The 21,274-nt window shown below is 42.9% G+C and overlaps 1 protein-coding gene across 2 annotated transcripts in view; it reads left to right on the forward strand.

Moving 5' to 3' along the window:
* Positions 1-20,959, forward strand: part of LOC117365396 (solute carrier family 22 member 6-A-like) — a 71,073-nt gene extending 50,114 nt beyond the window's left edge. For both annotated transcript variants that reach the window (XM_033955794.1, XM_033955793.1), the window contains 9 exons: positions 1,912-2,015; positions 3,664-3,818; positions 5,002-5,170; positions 6,009-6,132; positions 6,978-7,090; positions 11,705-11,919; positions 14,581-14,689; positions 17,299-17,502; positions 19,540-20,959. In XM_033955794.1, coding sequence (XP_033811685.1) covers positions 1,912-2,015; positions 3,664-3,818; positions 5,002-5,170; positions 6,009-6,132; positions 6,978-7,090; positions 11,705-11,919; positions 14,581-14,689; positions 17,299-17,502; positions 19,540-19,621 — 1,275 coding nt within the window. In that variant the 3' untranslated portion in view covers positions 19,622-20,959. The remainder of the gene's footprint in view (positions 1-1,911; positions 2,016-3,663; positions 3,819-5,001; positions 5,171-6,008; positions 6,133-6,977; positions 7,091-11,704; positions 11,920-14,580; positions 14,690-17,298; positions 17,503-19,539) is intronic.
* Positions 20,960-21,274: the final 315 nt, after the last annotated feature.

Below are 21,274 nucleotides of genomic sequence, written 5' to 3' on the forward strand. Positions count from 1 at the left end.
TGATGTACACAACCTACAGTATTCGGTAAGTTATAAGCAAATCTCCCAGTCTCACTTTTCTACAAGGACGTGTGCAAGGGGGAGAGGGCGCTGCATGAAGTCAGTTACGTCAGGACTATGGCTGGTGTAACTGCGGCTGCCTCGATTTGAGGCACCTGATACTGGTTTGTGCTAGAATTCTATAATGGACTGGACACACAGATGCTGTTATAGAATAGGCTCAAACTTTCTGGTTCATATTAACGCCACTGGCGCATACTAGAGTTCTGAATATGTAAGCTTTCTTTTTCTGAAAAAGCTACTATACAATTTTTTTGGGGGGGGGGTTGGAGGGAGGGGAAACAGTTGAGTGGAGTAAGTTTTGATTTGTTGTTTGAAGTTCATATACTTTACTACGTTCATCGCAGTGTCTTCAGTTTAAACATAGAATAGGTTCACACTGAATTGCATCAAGGCTCCTAAAAGAAGGTAGCCACTAAAAAATATTCCCCCAACCCTAGAGGCATAGCGAAGGAGGTTAGTGCGCGGTATCATCGTGCCGTGCACCCCTCTCCCTCCCACACACACACACACACTCTTCCTCACTGCTTGAGCACCCCTCACCCTCGTTGTACCTCTTAAAATGTTTGCCATCATGAGCAATTTCATAACGTAGCAGGCAAATTCATGCTAATGCCTATGGGATTTCAGACCACCCCCCGAGTATCATAACTCGCTGGGGTTCAGTTCCTCAGTCTTCCCAACATAGCAAAAGCTTACTTATATTTTAATTTAATTTTCTTTGTTTCATAATTTAAATAGTTTTTAAATAGATAACTTAGCTTTTCAGCTTTTCAACAAAATTCTCCCCTCTACCAATGTGTTTCGCTTTGTCTTTATCAATGTCGGGGACACTAAGTATAGCTTTGTCTCATTTACTGTGCCGCTGGCATTCAAAACAAGTCTCCCAGTCCCATTTTTCTACAAGGTCATGTGCAAGGGAGCGGAGGGGCATGTTATCTATTTAAAAACTATTTAAATTATGAAATAAAGAAAATTAAATTAAAATATAAGTAAGCTTTTGCTATGTTGGGAAGAATGAGGAATTGAACCCCAGCGAGTTATGATACTCAGGGGGTGGTCTGAAATCCCATAGTCATTACTGAAAATTGATATTGTGTTATACTGACTAGAAAGTGAATTAATAAAGGGAAGATGCCATCATGAGCAGCATCTTACTGCTCGCACTGGCCTCGGCTCCCTTCTGACATCATATCCTGATCCTGTGACCAGGAAGTGATGACAAAAGGGAGCCAAGGCTAGTGCAAACAGCAAGTGGAAGATGCTGTTTGCACCGGTGAACATTTCAAGAGGAACGTGGGGGGGGGGTAGAGGGGGGAGCAGAGAGGTGCTGGCAAAGCAGAGAGGTGCTGGCACCCCCCCCCCCCCCCGCAAAGATGTTGCTTAGGACGGTTTGCCCTCCCTTTGTTGGTAATGAGACTGTACACAGCTGAAAAAGGCGACCAGATCTATGGAGCAGAGGCCTCCAACTTCTCAGGGATACATTGAGTCAGGCTCTGCTTTTGCCCCATTCTATCATACGAGGGATTTTAAAAAAGATTCCGTACTTTTAAACACTATTTATTAAATATCTCAAAAGCAAATTGCATCACTTTTCCACATAATCATCCTGTTGCTTGACTGACTAGTCAAATGACATTCTATGACACGCCCTCTTACTCCAGCCCCATTTCCCACGAAAATGTGAATGTGAAACTTTTTGAAGAACCCTCATAGTTCTCGTCTATGTAAGAAGACTGAAACTACAGGTTCGGATTAATACCCAAGTCAATCAAGAACCATCTGGAAAGACATCCTAGTCTTTCACTGGTGGCTGATTTTTACAGAGATATTCTTGTTTCCTTCATGCAGTGGGAGCTGGTATGCGACTTGCGCTCTCTCAAGGAGCTGGCTCAGTCTCTCTTCATGGCTGGTGTTCTGATTGGTGCTCTCATATTTGGTGGTCTCTCTGACAGGTGAGTGTCACACCAAGAAATAAGTGATATGAGTGTAATCGAAAAAAAGCTCCAGTACAGTATTATGAATGTGTCTAATATTTCAGCGCACATTGCTGCAAACATGGAGGAATCTATCCACCCAAAATTCAGTCGGTAGTGGGCAGTACTTTGATTGCCTGCCACTGACATTAAACTTGGATATTTAATGCCAGGCTGTTTTCAGTGACTGACATTGAAGATCCAGGTTTTTCAATGCTGGTTAGTAAATGGTCAGTTAAGGCAATATTCAGACTTAGCCAGCCATGGCTTAGTGGGCAAAGATAGGCCTGCTTTTTCATGCAGCCTTATCTGCCCGCTTAGCTTAGCTCCTTAAGTTCTGAACATCCCCTCGAATACTCCAAATATCACTGGCTTATTTCTCAGGGCTAACTGGGCATTTTCAGTTAGCACTGTTCTCTAACCTGTTATTATGTATGTTAACCTGTTACCCATTCTGAACTCTTTGGTGAGAACAGGATAGAAAATGAAATGAAATGCCGAGACACAAGTTAACTGATTGGCAGCTATGCCTAGCAGGTTAACTCACACTGAATATCAGCCAGTATAAGCACCCCTTCTCTCTGCCCCCTGCCTCTTCCCACTCCTCCTCTCACCATGTGCGCATCCCCCTTCCCTTTCTCCATACCTCTAATTGGTCACCGCCATGAGCAACAACTTCACTATGCTCCTCGCGACCGCGTCATCTCTCCCGCTGACATCACTTCTGGGTGCCGCGCATAGGACGTGACATCAGAGGGAGAGCTGATGGGGTCGCGAGGAGCATGCTGAAGTTCTTGTTGCTCGTGGCAGTGAACAACTCGCGGTGCGGGGGATGGGAAGGGGGCGCACGCGGCAGGGGGAATTAGGGAAGGAGAGGGGGGAGGAGATGAGGGTGGGGGAGGGGCGCCACCGCCCCGGGCGCCTCTCACCTTGCTACACCACTGAGTGGAGTTACAAGATTCACAGCTGGTCTGTAGGATGGTATGTAATTCTTAACCCTTTCCTGGAGGAACACCTAGCTAGTTGAGTTTTCAGGAAATTCGCATGTACAGTGGTACCTTGGAATCCGAACTTAATCCATTCCAGAACCCCGTTTAAGTTCCAAAACGTTCGAGTTCACAGACAATTTTTCCCATTGAAAATAATAGAAATTGGATTAATCCGTTCCTCAGATTTTCCAATAAATTTAACAGAGGCAGCAAGATCGGGGCCCCTGCCGGCATAGACAGCAAGATCAGCAATGGCGACTGCAAGTGGTGCTCAGCCCAAAGCTTCCCTCCCAGGCGGAAACAGGAAGCTGTATTAGAGGGGAAGCTTTGGGCTGAGCAACGCTTGCAGTTCCCGTACGTTCGGATTCCGAAGCAAAATTTAATTTAAAAAAAGTTCGGATTCCAAGTTGTTCGAGTTCTGGGGCGTTTGGATTCCGAGGTACCACTGTGTTGGAAATTAGCCTTATACAACTCTCTCAGGCATAGTCATTTAGTAATCCTGAAAACCCAACTGGCTAGGAGTGCCTCCAGGAAAGAATTGAGAAATGCTACTGTAGGGAGCCGTGTTCTTGATTTCTGCAATGCGACTGCTGTTATCTGAAACTTTAGAAAGTCTGTTGTCTTTTTTTGTGATTTAGGTTTGGTCGGCGGGCAGTCCTTCTTTGGTCGTTGCTGATGATAGGAGTCATGGGCACTGGGGCAGCTTTCTCTCCCAGTTTCCCCGTCTACTGCCTTTTCCGTTTCCTGAGTGGCGTGGGACTATCTGGACTCCTCCTGAACTACATCTGTCTGAGTGAGTGCAAGCTTGTGCAGCCTTTCATGGTCTGGGGTTCCTCACTGCCTCTTCTTTTTGCTCTGCAAGAGACTAGGGGTACATCTTTGGGGGGGGGGGGGGATGTAACACTGCCTTTTTCATACATCTAGAACATAGTAACATACATAGTAGCATAGTAGATGATGGCAGATAAAGACCCAAATGGTCCATCTAGTCTGCTCAAACTGATTCAATCTAAAAATTTGTTGTTTTTTTATCATCTTCTTCTTATCTATTTCTGGGCAAGAATCTAAAGCTCTGCCTGGTACTGTTCTTAGGTTCCAACTAAGAACAGTACGTCTCCATCAAAGCTCATTCCAGTCCTTCTACACCCTCCCAGCCTTCCTCCACCAAACGGCCATATATAAACACAGACCGTGCAAGTCTGCGCAGTACTGACCTTAGTTCTTCAATATTTACTATTATTTTCTGATTCTAGATCCTCTAGATTCTAGAACAGCTTAGTTGGGAGGCTGTTAGCTTCCTAGATCCATTTTTCTACCACTTTCTCTCAGCTCTACAAACTAATACTTTATTTAAGGGGTTTAAGAGCCAGAAGGAACATAGCAAAAATCCAATCAATTGGCAGAGTGTAAAAACTAGCACAAGCACAGTCACTTTAATTCTTGTGAGAGTCTAAGGGGAACCCTCTACTCTCCTTGTCCCCACAAAGAGCTTGCAGATCTGGAGTCTGGTCTCAGATGTGATCACAGGCACTGCACTCCTGTATAACCTGGCCTTTTCTGTCTCAGCTTCAAGGCATCCAATGTGTCTTCTTTTCTAGGAACAGTAAATTTCTGAATTTCACTTAAACAGTACCTCATGGGTCTCTACTGTTGCTACAGACTTGAGTTTATGGAGAATTAGGCTGAGTTAGACGACTTGAATTTACCCCAGCTGCATCTATGAACTTCTAGTGCCTTTTAAAACTGAAAGGTTACAGCCACAGTGGGGTAAATCCAAGCAGGCACTCCACTTGTATCAGCTTTATCTTATTGGCCTTCAGTACAAAATCAGAAACTGAAAATTCCAGTCAATGAATATGAAGTCTCCTCTGGGGCTTGCTGAAGCAAAAGTTGAGGGAACAGAGCAGCCCAGTTAGAGAAAGTGGGTAGCTAGGAAGAGCGAGGTGGAGTCATGATAGCCATTTACTTTCTTTCAGGTCTTGAATGGGTCCCCACCAAGTTTCGTGCCATTGTGGTGTCCTTCCAGGCATACTGCAGCACTGCTGGGCAGGTGGTGTTGGCAGGCATGGCCTACTGGCTCCGAGACTGGCGCTGGCTGCAACTTGCCATTTCTCTTCCCTTTTTCATCTTCTTCCTATATTCCTGGTGAGTTGATGTTGAGGATGTTTCTGTTGGTCATTTCTCAGCTGTGGCTAATACTCTCTTAGACTAGCCCCAGGAAATAAGCTTTCATTTGTCAAGGCTAGCTGGCAATTACAAGTCCTCACCTAAGGCCTGTACTGTAAATGCCAGTCAAGTCACATAGATCACGATTTTCAGCTTGCAACAGTATGCGGTGGCTGATCTGACCCTGGATATTCAATATTGAGGAATGCAGTTTCTGACATTGAATATCCGGATATCAGCGGTCACCAAGAATTTAACCGGGCACTGGCCAATATTCAGACTGGTGCCCAATTAATTTTAGTGCATAAAGTTGGGACAGCCTTTTTGCTGTTCTAACTTTATGTGATTATTTAGCTAATTAGCAGAGTGAAAATTGCCACTAACTGGCCTATAAGTGCCCTGCCCATGCTCCGGCCGCCGGCCTGTCCCTAACTTCCCCCCCTCCCTTTTTATCAAGCTGTGCTAGAGGTTTTTAGCATGGACCAGCGAGTTGAGTACTCCAACGCTCATAGGAATTCTATGAGCGTTGCGGCATTTACTGTGCCAGTGTGTGCAAAAAATCTCTAGCGCAGCTTGATAAAAGAAGCCCTTAACTGGTTAGGAGGTGATATTAAGTAGCACTGACTGGTTAAGTGCCACTGAATATCAGCTGCTGGGTCACTCCACAGGTTTGAACCGGGTGGGAGCATCTCCTGCCTGGTTAAACCCTTGTGAATATCAGGCAGATGGTTCCCAGTGCTTTCTGGAAGTGGGGATAGAGTGGAAATGGGATTTCTTCAATTAGACTGACTTGTTTCTGATCATGACTCTTTAACAGGTGGCTGCCCGAATCAGCTCGGTGGTTGATTGTGAACAATAAGACAAAGGTGGCCCTGAGGAACTTGAAACGAGTGGCAAAGATGAACGGGAAGAAAGAAGAAGGGGAGAAGATTTCCCTGGAGGTTAGAGAACGGATTTTCTGTGTTGAAGGCTATCATATAGACTGTCATACTAAGAAGAAGAAGGGAGGGATGTGCAGAACAGCCAATATTGGATGAGGCTTTGGAAGTATATGAGAAAGTCTCTTTTGTATCTCTGTAAATGCTACGAACTCTTGTTAGTGCTGTGCAAATGATAATAACATATTTTATTTATTTATTGACCGCCTGATAATCAAAAAGGTTTAACCAGGGAGGAGAGGCTGCCACCCAGTTAAACCTTGCCAAGTGATCTGATTACTGCCACTGAGTATCACTGCCAACTGGCTTTTTTCACTTTTCAATGTTTTTTTGCCCATTTTGTTTTACCAAGCTCCAAAAGTATCCCCTGTGGAAGGCGTTGTGTCAACACGCCGAAACTTGGATCCTAGTTTTGAATAAAGATACCCCTTTTGGCTGACAGGACACCTCCCTTGCCTCTTTCTCTGTACTGTTTGTGGTGTGAGGCCAGGGCTTTTTTCTTTCTTTTGCTGGATAAATGTAGACCTGCAATTCCTTTGTCTGGATTTGAGTCTAGTGCTGAAAGCTTTTAACGTCTTTTCCCCACCCTAACTCTGCTCCTGTCACCATCTACTTTTTCTGTCTCTAAATTTAGGAGTTTAGTGAAATTTTGAGTATAAATTTAGACTAATAAAATTGCGTATAAATTTAGCTCTAATAAAATTACACAGGAGCTCATATAGGAGCATGACTCAAAATTAGAAGCATAAATCCTTTGACAATAAGGCCCAAAATATGTAAACAGTCTATAAAAATGACTCACTTCATTGTCAGAAGTAGTTAATACCTGCCTCCATTTCTTTCATTAGATGTTGCAGCTGGAAGCGGCGGAGAGTGCACCAAAGGCCAGTACCCACTCCATCCTAGACCTCTTCCGTACCCCAGCCATGTGCCGGATCTCCTGCTGTCTAATGTTCGTCAGGTACTGATTCCCTTTCTCCTTCTTGAAGCCTCCTAGTCAGCAGCCATCGCCTGCAACTCATCAACAGAGAGCAGGCTGGCAATGCATCAGCAATGAAACACCGTGTGACACAGCCCACGCGGGAATTATTTCATTCGTAAAGAATCCATTCTGAAATGAGCAAGGAAAGGTTTATAGGATTAAGTCTTTAGGCGTCAATGCTATAAAAGGGCACTTACTAGGAACATATTCTATAAAAGAAAGGGACAGGATATGATATACCATCTTTTGTAGTTTTACAACCACACTCAAATTGCTTTATATCCAGGTACGTCAAGCATTTTCCCTATCTGTCCCGGTGGGTTCACAATCTATCTAATGTACCTGGGGTAGTGGAGGATTAAGTGACTTGCCCAGGGTCCCAAGGAACAGCATGTGGCTTGAACCCACAACCTCAGGGTGCTGAGGCTGTAGCTCTAACCACTACACCACACTCTCCTCTTTCTGTGGTTATCATCAAAATTGTTTATATATTACAGTATATATATTCAAACCAAAAACCAGGCTTCGGTGCCACAACTTAAAAGTTATGTCAATGTTGAGAGGAAAGGTCTCAGATATCCTGCTTCGTTCAATGAATAAACATTGGATTAGCAAATGCAGGGTTGATTATCGTTCATTGACCAAAACCTCTCACTCATTCATTTAAGGCTTGTATAAATCTATAAATATCATGCTCAATAAAAATCAGCAAAAAAGTGCACTTATCTTAAAATGTCTTCAAAAGTGCTTTAGTGCCTTTGTGCAAAGTACGCAAAGATATTCACCCGACAGGGCCCATTTCGCCAATCAGTAATGGCTTCCTCGGGGGGGAGGGGGGAGGTTCAGGAAAACTGCAATGCAGAATCAAAAAATTATCCTTTATACAAACTTCTAAATTGTGTGAACATTAAATAATATAGTACTCACTGTTGACAGCTAAGACATTCACTTCCAGAAAATGGCGCCGGTGAATACAAGACGCCAGACATGCGCATTAAATACACAGTCCTCTAACAAATCTGATTGGTTAAGCCAAACTCTCCATTCATAAACAATTAGAGGGGATTCCTCAAATGTTACTTCAAAGTGTGTCAAGAAAATGTCAAAAAACTTATCCGAAAAATGCTTTCCAACCAATATTGATGTTCAATCCTTGTGGTTGTAAAGAATTTAACTTAAAAAGCCCATCTAGCTTCTCGTTTTAACAATTTCTGCTGACGATCGCCCCCCTCTGTGGGTTAAGTGACTTGCCCAGAGTCTTAAGGAGCTGTATTGGGAACTAAACCTGGTTCCCAGACTGCTGCACCATTAGGTGCCCACTTTTCTTTGCAGAACACTAGTATAATCAGTACACATGTATATTTTAGACATGAGTACTTATGTCAGCCATAGAGCTGTATATGTGTACAACTTAAATATGCTATAAGTTATATCTATAAGTTACATTACATTACATTGATGTCTTCTATCTCGCCAATACCTTTCAGTTCTAGGCAGTTTACAACAAGAAATTAGCCTGGGCATTCCCAGGGAGATTACAAGGTTGATAGCTATAGTATGCGTCGAGATCTGGGAAGGGTCGATACAGTTTGGTTAGATCATTTGACAAATTTCTTGAATAGTATGGTTTTCAGTTCACTCATGTCCCATCCAAATGACACCCATGTGAACATCTACTTGCAAGCAGGGCCACTTTAACTACCCATGGGACCTCCTAGTTCATCAGTGTAGTAGAGCCCGCCTGAACCCAGGATCTTTGTTTTTTGCCAAAACCAAATGTGTGATCAAAATTGGCCGCTCAGTTGCGGTAGAAATCAAAACCATAAACAAAACTATCTCCTTCTCCTCCATCCTTCTCCAACCACAAAAGCTCCCCTCTGGGCAGCAACTTTCTTCCTGTGATTGTTCTTCCGTGCATCCCCTTCCCACTCAACCACCTTTAGGCCCTCCCCAGACCTACCTTAGTGAAGCCTTGGTGATCTAATGACCTTTTCAAGAGCAGGAATGAACCACACTCATTCCTGCCCTGTACTGCTGCTCCCTCAAAGTGGTTCTGGTGGTCTAATGGCCTCTTCAGGTACAGGAACAAACTCTATTCATTCCTGCCCTGGGCACTGCTCCAATCCAAATGGCTGATGGGACTTCCCTTGGCAGCCATTATCCGATAAGAACCAGCAAGGGCAGAGGACTCACTCCTGCCTGTGTTGATTACAATCACAAAATGGCTGCTGAGACTTCCCACAGCAATCATGCCAATCTCAGTTCAGAGAAAAACACCTCAGGTAGGCTCTTTTTCAGAGAACTTGTAGCCTTCAAAAGCTTAACAAAATATACTAGTCCAATAAAAAGTATTATCTTATCTTCTTGTTTTATTTAATCCTATTTCTATTTATTATAAATAAAATACTAACATGGTAAATGACAAGAAATAGAGAAGAATATGGTCCATCCAGAGCCTAGGATAGTATCATGCTACACACATAGCTGCTATAGAGAGTCATTATCTATGAACTTTGTGTCAGTTTTCAAAGTGAAAAGCAAGAGGGTACTTTCGCTTCAAAAACTGTCTACTGAAAAATTTCTGTCTACTGAAAAAGTTCAAAAGAGCACATTATTTTTGAAAGCAGTCAAACAGGTGTGTTGTTTCAAACCTCATGCTAACTCTGCCCTGGAGAAGCATATGCATTGTGGAACGACACAAGATCAAGCAACAAAAGAAATCCAACAGTGCCTGCAGTATAAAAACAGCAAGCAAAAAACAAAAAAGAAATTGCAGACTGATATGTACAAGATGTAGGCAATGTTTATTTTACCCAATATTAAATGCGGTAACCAATACCACCTTTTTACAAACCAAAAGACCCAACATGGTCCGTATTTCGGAAAACACACCTTCTTCAGGGGTCCATGGTAAATAAGGTAAACAACAAACTGCAATTTAAAATGGATAAAAAACAACCGCCTGTGTGTGCAGTGGGTAAAATAAACATTGCCTGCATCTTGTACATATCAGTCTGCAGTTTCTTTTTTGTTTTTTGTGGAACGACACAGACATGGGTGGGTAATTTTTAAGGAGCTCATTCCTGCAGATGTCATATTGCACTATGCAGTCACCTTTAGACAAAGGTCACTAATGTTTGGCTACAGCTTGGCTTTTTGTTGCTGGCAGTATATTTCCAGCAAGCTTGAGAACCATACTAGATAGCTGAAGCAGTCTTGGTTTAGATTCTATCATGTGCCTGGCCTTGTAGTTCTGATTTCACGGAGATAGACAGTTGGGGAACAAACCTATAACTAAATTAGTCTATAAGATCCAGTCCAAAAACCAGAATCAGCATAAAAATATATCAATAAATTGTTTTCTAACAATAAGTACTGACAATTTTTAATTGCCTGACAAGGCCATGTTTCGCTGCATCGAGGGCTGAGACAAAAAACAAATCAGTAACATAGTAGATGACAGCAGATAAAGACCCGAATGGTCCATCCAGTCTGCCCAACCTGATTCAATTAAAATTTGTTTTTTCTTCTTAGCTATTTCTGGGCAAGAACCCAAAGCTCTGCCCGGTACTGTGCTTAGGTTCCAACTTCTGAAGTCTCCGTCAAACCTCACTCCAGCCCATCTACATCATCCCAGTCATTGAAGCCCTCCCCATCCTCAACCAAATGGCCATATACAGACACAGACCAGCAAGTCTGCCCAGTAGCAGTCTACTTATGAACACAGCTCACTGTTCAGGTTGATAACAGTTTAGTTGTAGACACGGCACACTGTTCTAAAAGCCCTGAGCCCTGTGCCCTGTCAATGAGAAATGAATTTAAACACAGCTGAAAGTTTCCATTTATTCTGTTCAGGGGGCTGGCCAATGGAAGTCAGCAAATACATTACACATACAGCACGGCACTGCAATACTGCCTTCAACCTTAAATCAGGCTATGTGCCTTTTTAATATGATTTACAGACAAAGCAACATCTGTGATTTTTAAGGCTGCTGTCTTAGCAGGATTTCTCTCTTCAAAGTACATGCTTTGTCACATAAACCATTTCTTTCTCAATAATTCAGTGGCCTTGGGTAAGGCCAGCTCCTTTTAGACTAGAGGCTATTTTCTCTTGATATGATAATACTGGCTCACAAATTAATCATAATCCTTGCTTATGGACACTGGGGTAGGGTTGCCAGATTTAACTATAGTAAAATCCGGACCACCTAGACCCGCCCCCAGGCCTGCCCAGTTCCACCCATTCCTGTCCTATTATGGCACCTGAAAAACTGGTGCCGTTTAGAGAATCTGGGTCTTACTGCTTGAGAGTGGTACAAAATATAGTGACATTTAAAAAAGACCTTAAAACATCACTGTTCCAACAAACATAACAGTTAATGTTATATCATGGTGATTTCTTTACTGAATCTTTGATGAATATAATATAGGAAATCCCTCAATATCTGTTATGTGTTGTTTTAATGTCATTTTTTATTTATGTATGGATATATTGTAACTGCCTAGAATTATTAGATAATGTGGACTATAAATATTTTCAATAAAGAAATAAATATTCTATCATCCCTTCCTTGCTCCTCTATCCACCTATAGCTTCTCCACCAACTTTGCCTATTTTGGCCTCTCTATGGATTTGAAGAACTTTGGTCTCAACATACATCTGGTCCAGATGCTGTTCGGTGGCATTGATGTATTTGCCAAAATTATCTGTGGAGTGGCACTGAACTTTTTTGGGCGCCGGACTATCCAGGCAACCTCTCTCATTCTGGCTGGGATCTTCCTCTTAGTGAACACAGCTGTGCCATTAGGTAAGATCACAGAAAGGAAGCTGAAGTCATCAAGGCTGGGGCGAAGACAGTTCTGCTTTCAGACAGACACAGTGGAGTTTCCAAACAAAAACGATTCTTTGATTTTATGTATTTATTTATTTGAATGTAGCTCACACTTCTCACTAGTAGCTCATGTGCACTAGGGGGATCCTTTTCAGACTGAGGAAGGGAGCCCAGCTATCTCCCATGGTCAGTGGCGAACCTGGAAATTCAAGGCCAAGGCTGTATCTGGCAACTAGCATTGAATTTCCAGTTTATGTTCAGTTGCATTTGACATAGCCAGCCAAGCTGATGATTGAGATATTCAGCGGGAGATAGCCGGCTATCTCCGGCTAAATATTAGCGGTTAGCCAGCTTTAGTGCTATTTAGCTGGCCAAGAGCTGTTCCTGTTCAGTCAAATAATGCTGAATGTCAGGGGACAAGTAATTTATGTTGTCTTTGGTGAGGCAAGCAAAACAGCGAAGGTGACCTGAGGTGCTCAATCTCTTTATTATATATATTAAGACTCGACAAGTACGTGCTTTGGCCAAAAGGCCTGCTTCAGGAGTCTAAAAATATAACAAACATAAATATATTTTACACAAAACCATAAATAATGTACAACATTCAAATTTAAAACAATGTTTGTCACATGATTTAGTCATTAGTATGCATAAATAAATACATTGAAATGAGAATTAAATTAAATGTAAATGCAACACACAAACATTACTTTTCATGACCGCCTATGTAAACAACCAACTCACCTTATGAAATCACAACATGAGTAACACAAATTATTACGTTGTAAAAATTACACTATATAAAAATCTCTTTACTTGATATATAGTCATATGTATTAGTTGGTCTATAAAATGTAAAACTGAAGCTGAAAGAATATGATTATAGATATATGGTAATATTAATATTTGATGGATTATATATAAAAAAAGTTAAACTTATCAAAATATAAAAATGGTAAAACTAAATTAATTTAAAATGGCATGCAGATCAATATTTCAAATTGTGAACATGTAAATCACAATCATACACACATATAAGAACTGAGATAAAAATAAGAGATCATATAGCATTCCTTTGACCAATGTAATCTAAATAAAGAGAATAATCTTTGGTGAGGCCCCATTTGGAATATTGTGTGCAATTTTGGAGACTGTACCTTCAAAAAGATATAAATAGAATGGAGTCAGTCTAGAGGGCTGCTACAAAGTTGGTTAGTGGCCTTTATCATAAATCGTATGGAGACAGACTTAGAGAACGTAATATGTATACAGTACTCTAGAAGAAAGTCGGGAGAGAAGGGATATAATAGAGATGTTTAAATATTTCCAAGGTGTTAATGTACAGGAGGTGAGTCTTTTTCAAATGAAGGAAAACTCTGGAAGGAGAGGGCATAGGATGAAGTTAAGAGGTGATAAGCTCAGGAGTAATGTAAGAAAATACTTCTTTACAGAAAGGGTGGTACTGTAGATGCGTAGAATGGTCTCCCGGTGGAGGTGGTGAAAATGAAGACTGTATCTGAATTCAAGATAGTGTGGGACAGGCATATGAGATCTCTTAGGGAGAAGAGAAGGTAATGGAAGGGCAGACTGGATGGGCCACTAGGCCTTTATCTGCTATCATGTTTTTATATTATGAACTCTAGTTCCTGCAGCTCAGCTTCTAAGGCTGATCCTCATTTTGGATCATAAGAGGGCTTTATGCTCTTGGTGAAATAGGCAAGGCTAGCCTGACCACAAGTTGGACCAGGCATCTAGCTAGGGGAGCACAATTTGGGAGGCAGCATCGAGGCAACCATCAGATCCGACAGCTTATTGCAGATAGTGAAAACTTTGAGCATCCGCATAATCTCAAGGCCTGTCAGGTCCCAACCCCTTTGATCCTCCTGCTTTAGAGGGTATGGAACTGATGGTCTCGAGCATCTGCAGATAGTCAAGGCTCCATGCTAGTTGCGATGAGTCTTCTTTAAACAAGCTGGTTACCACACTGGTGTTGTCCTAGGTGGAGTAGGGAAGGGAATGAAAGCATAACAAAGCTGCTGAATGTCTCAGGAGGAGAGGGGAGAGGCTGAACATTTTAGATGGGGGGGATGGAAGGGGAGATGCTGCTGACCACCAGGGATTGGAAGAGGGAAATGGAGATGCTGAACATCTCAGGGGAGGGTGAGAAGAGGAGATGCTGCACATCTCAAGGAGGGGGAGATAGAAAGGGGGAGATGTTGGATTTGGAGAAGAGAACCCTGAGCCACCCATTTGCCTAGGCAGAGGCTCTCAACCTAGTACTTGGAATACTACCAGCCAATCTAATTTTCAAAATATCCACAATGAATATCCATGATATAAATTTGCATGCAATGACTCCATTGTGTGCAGATCTCTCATGCATATTCATTGTGAATATCCTGAAAACTTGACTGGCTGGGTGTGTCACGAGGACTGGGTTGAGAATCCCTGGCCTAGGGTATCAGATACCCTTGGCCTGGCCCTGGAAATAGGCATGTCCTTAATGATATGATCTGGTGACTCTAGTTAAAATTGTAAGTTGAGATACAAATTTCATTTTCTGTCGTAGCATATGGTGTGTGATTCTGTGTAATCTGTATCAGAGAATGTTATTTTTTGATTTTTATTTTTTTACAGATATGCACACTTTTCGCATCACACTGGTCATGTTCGGGAAAGGATGTCTCGCTGCCTCCTCCCTGTGCACTTACCTGTTTGGTGGTGAGCTCTTTCCAACAATAGTCAGGTATGTATCACTCAATGCATAAGGTAACTTTTGTGCATAGGCGCCAGCTCTGTCGGTATTGTGGGTGCCTTTCCCTGTCCTCCTTCTACCCCCTCTGCCATCCCTAAGTCCATCTCTCTATCCCTGTCCTTCACAAATCTGACATCTTTCCCTCCCTTCTTTACTCCATTGCTCATATCTCTCCCTCCTTCCCTCATTTGAGTCCAACATCTCTCCTTTCCCCCATTCCCTCCCCAAGTCCTATATGCTCCCTTTCTACCTTCTACTCCTCCCCTGAATCTGAAATGTCTCAGATGGGGCCTTATTTCTAGGGCACTCCAGTAGAAGAGACATCTTGGCCAGTGTGTCTGTTGGTTGGCTCTCTTTGCTGCGTCCCTTCCCCAACATCTCTGCATCCTCCCCCTCTCCCTCCCCCCCCACCATTTGTCTACCTTAAATTTCTTGTAAAAGCATATCACCGCCCTGTCTGTAACCCTGGTGTCTTTTATCCACTGCGGCTCACCCCTCTGACAACTTCCTGCTTCCGCTAGGGTGGCCGCAATGGAGAGAAGGGGTTGGCAGCAGGGCGGTGCTGTGCTTTTACAAGAAATTTAAGGTAGATGCTGGAGGGGGGAGGAGTAGATCTCGGGGAAGGGATGTGGCAGAGAGTGCCGACCAGCAGACACGCTGGCCGGTAGCAAGATGCTGCTCCCATGAGAGTGCAGCCTGCCTAGGTACACCTCTGCAGCCTCACAAGATGTGCTTCTTTCCCTGCAGGATCCCTGTCAGGTCCTGTTACAGTATTACTGGCAATTTTTGGGGAGCCTCCCCCCTATACACACACACATGTTCCAATGCCTCTGTCACAAACTATGTGTGTTTCTTGGTTTGGTCCCCTGGGGCTCCTTGTGTTTAATTGCTTAATCCTTGTTCCCTTCTTTAGCTGTTTTTGCAGCCATCTTCTAGATTTCAAGTTGGCTCCCAGCTAGATGATTGTTCCTTGGCTATTGGAGCAATATCATGCAGGCAGCCTAAACATAGTGGCTTAGTATAAGTACATGCTTCTATGCCCTGGGCTGCTGGAATATGTTTTCCCATTCAAAATGTAATCTCTGAGTTTTTAAACTGTGATCCTTGCTGGGCTTCCAGAGCTCAGGGTGAGCATGTGGCAAAAAATCACATATAAATTCTACATGCAGAGGGTAATCATTAGCCCAGAATCCAATGGAAGTACCAGGGGAAGTGCTGCAGTGCAAAGGAGGATGGAAAAGCAGTCCCAGAAAACAGGAATTTACTTGGAGCAAGGGAGAGTAGAGCAGGGAAATGATCCATGCCTGTGGTCAATAGGGAAGCACAAATTGAAGATGAGTTAAACCTACCAAGGAAGTCTCACCTGTAGAGTGAGAAATGGGAAAGAATGGGTGAGCTAAACCTGCATCGAACAGCAATTGGTTAGGGAAAAATGCATTGAAGCTTCCTGGGGAGTCTAGGGAAATAGAAGTATGAGTCAAGGGGAAATAAGAAACAGAGCAAGCTAAAAAAAGATTTAGGGAGTGGAACAGGAAGAGAGCTATTAAACTCCCTGCCCCCAAATGTAAAACATCAAATTATGCTTGTGTAAAAGGATTAAAAAAAAATTAAAAAGTGTGTGGGGCGGGGGGGGGGGGGGGGGGGAGGAGGAAGAAGACAAGGAGGAAAAAGAAATTAGGGAAAAATGAAAAAAAATTAAGGAAAACAATGTCGTGTAAATGATAAGCTGAGGGACTGGTTGGTGAAAAGTGCTATATATCAGTGGTCCCCAACCCTGTCCTGGAGGATCACCAGTCAGTCTGATTTTCAGGATAGCCCTAATGAATATGCATGGGGTAGATTTGCATGCCTGTCACCTCCCTTATATGCAAATCTCTCTGGTGCATATTCATTAGAGCTATCGTGAAAACCCGACTGGCTGGTGGTCCTCCAGGACAGGGTAGGCGACCACTGCTGTAGATGGCCTGATTGGAAAAAGAGAGAGAGAGAGAATGATGCTGACAAGCTGTGAGGGGGAGGAGCTAGCTTTTGATTTGTCCACATTACCTGCCCTGCTCTTGACATTTAGATACAGGTTGGCCATTCACCACCAGACGTTTTCCTTTGCTGAGTGAGGGGAAATTTGTTGTACGTTTTGAGTTCAGCACCCCCAATCATTTTCAAAAGTTGGCTCCTATGCCCTTGTGCATCTGAATTGCATGGAGTGCAAGAGTTTAAAGAAGACTCCATCAAAATGCAAAATGTGTAGAGCCGGGTTGTCCAACGCTGGTCCTCCAGGGCCACAATCCAGTCGGGGTTTTCAAGATTTCCCCAATGAATTTACATGATCTATTCGCATGCACTGCTTCCATCGTATGCAAATAGATCTCATGCATATTCATTTGGGACATTCCAAAAACCTGACCTGGCAAGGGCCGAGGCTGGACACCCCTGGTGTAGAGGCTGAAAAAACTGGAGGAGACTCCGTGTGCAGGGGCAGAAAATATTAAAAGGCCCAATGTAAATGAAAATAATATAAATAATTATTTTCCTATATGAAAATGAAGTAGCTTTCTCCCACAGCAGATGCTGATGCTGTCAATTCCTTGTTTTCATGGCAGACAAACAGGAATGGGTTTCATAACTATGATGGCAAGACTTGGTGGCATTGTGGCCCCTATGGTTCTGATGGCCGGAGATTATGTGCTTTTCCTGCCTCTGGTGGTATTTGGTGGGGCTCCAATCATATCTGGAGTGGCGGCTTGTTTTTTACCAGAAATGCTCAACGCACCACTCCTGGACACTATTGAGGAGGTTGAAGAAAGGTCAGTGAAATCAGAAAGATTTTTTATCTTGACTATTTCCCTATAATATCCCCCTAGACTCTTGTTTGTCATGTATGTTTGTCCTATGTATGTTTGTCTATAGAGCAGGGACTATGTTTGACCATTATTCAGACCATGGGAGACAGGCTGGCTAACTCTCCCAGTTAGTGCTGACGGTGGGTATTCACTATTAGGCCATTTTCAGTGACCAGCATTACATATCCAGTTTATTTTTGACCACTATAAATTTAACCAACTAAGTCAATATTCAGCTGCTTCAGTTTAAAGCCGCCATAAATAGAACTTCTATTTGTAGGGCTCGAGTTGGCTGCTAAACTTGGCCGGTCAGTACTGAAAATTGCCAGTTATCACTCAATGTAGCTACTAACCAGGAATATTCAGCGGAGATAGTCAGTTATCTCACACTGAATATTCACATTTAACTGGTTAAATGCTATTTAACTGGTCAGCTCTTTTTCTGGCCAATTAAATAGAGAACGATTAGGTTCTTACCTTGATGACCTTCTTTCCTGTAGAGGTCCTGAACAGATGGTTAGTCATCCCCAGATTGCATCTTGCAGAAGGCATCAATCATTTTCTTTGGCTCCGCCTCCTTACCCAGTGAGCTTTAGACTTGGCTTTAGAAGCCTTTAGGAAGACTTTAACCCCACCAGAGCAGCCTGTCTGCAATTCCAGAACCCTCAAGATATCAGATGGAGCTCAGCCTGAGGATCCAGCCACTCCCTCAAGTGCTCCGTGGTTGCTCCTCAGGTGGCCATCCAGCACAAATCTGGCATGAATCCAATGCACCAGAGCCTGAGGAGTCCATCTATGCTGTATTATTGCAAATTAAAGGTATATTAAGGCAGATGGAGGCTTTTTAACCCCTTATTTGGCATTGTTGCTCACAAGCAACATGTGTTTTCTATGGCTCTTATGCGAGATCTGCATCTCCAAATGCCTGTTAGTTGGCACTGTTGCTCTCGTTCAACATCAAGTTATGTAAAGCAGCCATTTCACCATCTGCCAATTAAAGGGTTAAATCAAATCGGGAAATCGAAGATAGTAATTGTGCTAAAAATGGCTCATGGAAGCTATTTGAAAACACAAATAAATTGGGGAAAGGGTTTTTAGAGGTGGGAGACCTCTAATCTGGTCTCAGAAACCTTCAAAACATGGATTTGAAGACCCCCCCCTCCTTATTTTCCCAATAGGCTGCAATAGCCAATACTCACACATACCTGCTTCTGCTGGGACTGCCTGAGCTAAAAACTACAGTTAGAACAGAGAGAAGCCATCTACCTCAGGCAAGCATTGAAATGCTTGCTTCTTTGGGCTGCCAGCCAGACCTTCAAGTAGTATCTGAGGATTCAACCTCCACAGGTCCTCAAACGTTGACGGGAGTATATTACGCAGTCAGCACGCTCTGCAGCCCTCATGATCGATTTGAGGCTATACAGCCTGCACTCAAGCCCTAAACAAAATCCAGGGCGAGCCTTGCTGTGATGGAAACAGTCCCCAAGTGGTCTCAACTGTTAGAGCAGGCTGGCTAGGTAGGTACCCCTTGATCAGAGAAGCCTGCTAGCAACAGACCTCTTTAACGAGAGTCAGTGTCTTCTTGCAGTTAGAGCTATCCGAGAAGTACTGGGAACCTTTGCAGCACTGCAAGCCTCAAGATCCGGTAAGAAAAATCCAAAAAATAAAAAAACAAAATTAGAGCAGATCAGATACCTTCTGAACACGCTTGCAGAAGGGAAAAACTAAGAGGCTATAGCACAGCCCACTTGGGAAGGAGGCGGAGCTGAAGAAAATGATTGATGCCTTCTGCAAGACTCGCAATTTGAGGGTGACTACCCAGCAGGAATGCTGAATATTGGTCAGTGTGTCTTTAATGTGCTGCATATACCTGGCAATGCATTAAGGGTAAGATGGAAAAAAATGACCCATTGAGGATTATGCAAAGATGCTAATAGACAATGTAAAAAAAAATTGTTTTGACATATTTGTCATGTCCTTTCTTAACTTCTCTGTTCCCAGAGCCAAGAGGAAAGAGGTTGTGACAATCCGGGAGAACACCAAGGAGATTGTGATTCAGACCATTGAAGGTACAAGACTCTAAGAACACTGGAGGAGCCTTCTGCAGTTCCACTTCAAGAGACTAATGCCACCATGTGTGTTTGAGTATGGCTGAGTGAACTTGTGTACAACAGAGTCAGTGGAGTTTATCAGGTCGTGGAAGTTCCATGAGCCCAGATCAGGAGAAAGCAGACAATAGTCTTCCATCTCCATCCCAAAGGCAAGTCAGTTCAGCATGAGGAAGGAGTCCAATTCCACAACTATTATAAGAAAAGCCATGCTTTCTGTCTCTAATAGGAGCCAGTGCAGGTCACAAGTTTGTGGCAAATCAAATGCCTTAAGAGCTCATGGGCTCCAGTGCCTCATAGTTTGCTGAGAGCAACTCATGGAAATGTGTGGGACGGCCACTGTATCGGTTTTTGAGTTTCCCTGTGGCTACTCGGACTGACACTGATGAAAATTAGAAGCCCTCTGCCACAGGGCCCACTTTACTAGCTGGGCTAAGCTGCTGGGCCAGCCCAAAGCTGTCTACTCTGCCGAACCTCTCAAAGCTGCTGCTTCTAAAACTACTAAAAAAAAAAGTCCACCTGCCAAGATGAAAGAGGGGTTTTTTTTTCACACTTTCAGTCAGTAAATGCAATTTGGCAGCTTCCTGGACATCCTGAACTGCCTGATTTTGACTGAAGAGCTAACTGCCTGATTTTGACTGAAGAGACTAACCGTCATCCAGCTGTCTGTAACTGAGGGTGATTTCATAATGGGCTTCCAAACCTTTGGGGCAGGTGAACCGTTGCTGCACCAGTTTTGAAAAGAGAAAGCACACACATACTTGGGGGAGGAGTTATTCACATGTAACTTGTGCTATTTAGTACAGGTCCCATTTTATGCAATGAGACCTAGTTACCAATAACTGGGGTTAACAGTAAAATAACACCTCTTAATGGTAGCCCATGTGGATAACTGACATGACACCCTTACTAATAAATTACACCCTTACACCTGATCTGAGGCGCACACAATATTCTGGTTTGTTTGACAGACATATCTTATAAAGTATGTATATAAATCCAAACTCCATCTCAAGCCCCTCTGCTCAGATCAAAGAAACTTATGTATATACAGGGTGTTTGAACACATATATTGTGGGCAGTTATATAAATGGACATTTCTGCACATACAGTGCCATTTCCACATTGAAATGCCTTATAAAATGATCCCTTTCTTAATAATGTTATTAAAGATTTGTAGATATGTATCATTGTCAATTTGTTGAATAATGTACTGTGAAAAAGTTTTTATACTGTATTGGAAATATATTGGTGTATTTATTTCCAGTGTAAACTGGGTTGATATGAAAACAATAAAAATTATGCTGAAGTAATTGTGTCTTTTCAGTAATGATTTAAACCAATAAGGGAGGAAAAGGTGTTAACAGGATGCTGTACAGGAACGAAAAAGGTTAGGACTCTTCAGCTTGGAAAAGATATGGCTGAGGGGAGATATGATTGAAGTTTACAAAACCCTGAGCAGAGTAGAATGGTACAAGTGGATCGATTTTTCACTCCATCAAAAATGACAAGGACTTGGGGACACTCGATGAAGTTACAGGGAAATACTTTTAAAACCAATAGGAGGAAATATTTTTTTCACTCAGAGAATAGTTAAACTCTGGAATGCATTGCCAGAGGTTATTGTA

This window comes from Geotrypetes seraphini, chromosome 8 (assembly GCF_902459505.1).
Source record: "Geotrypetes seraphini chromosome 8, aGeoSer1.1, whole genome shotgun sequence".
Lineage (NCBI taxonomy): Eukaryota > Metazoa > Chordata > Amphibia > Gymnophiona > Dermophiidae > Geotrypetes > Geotrypetes seraphini.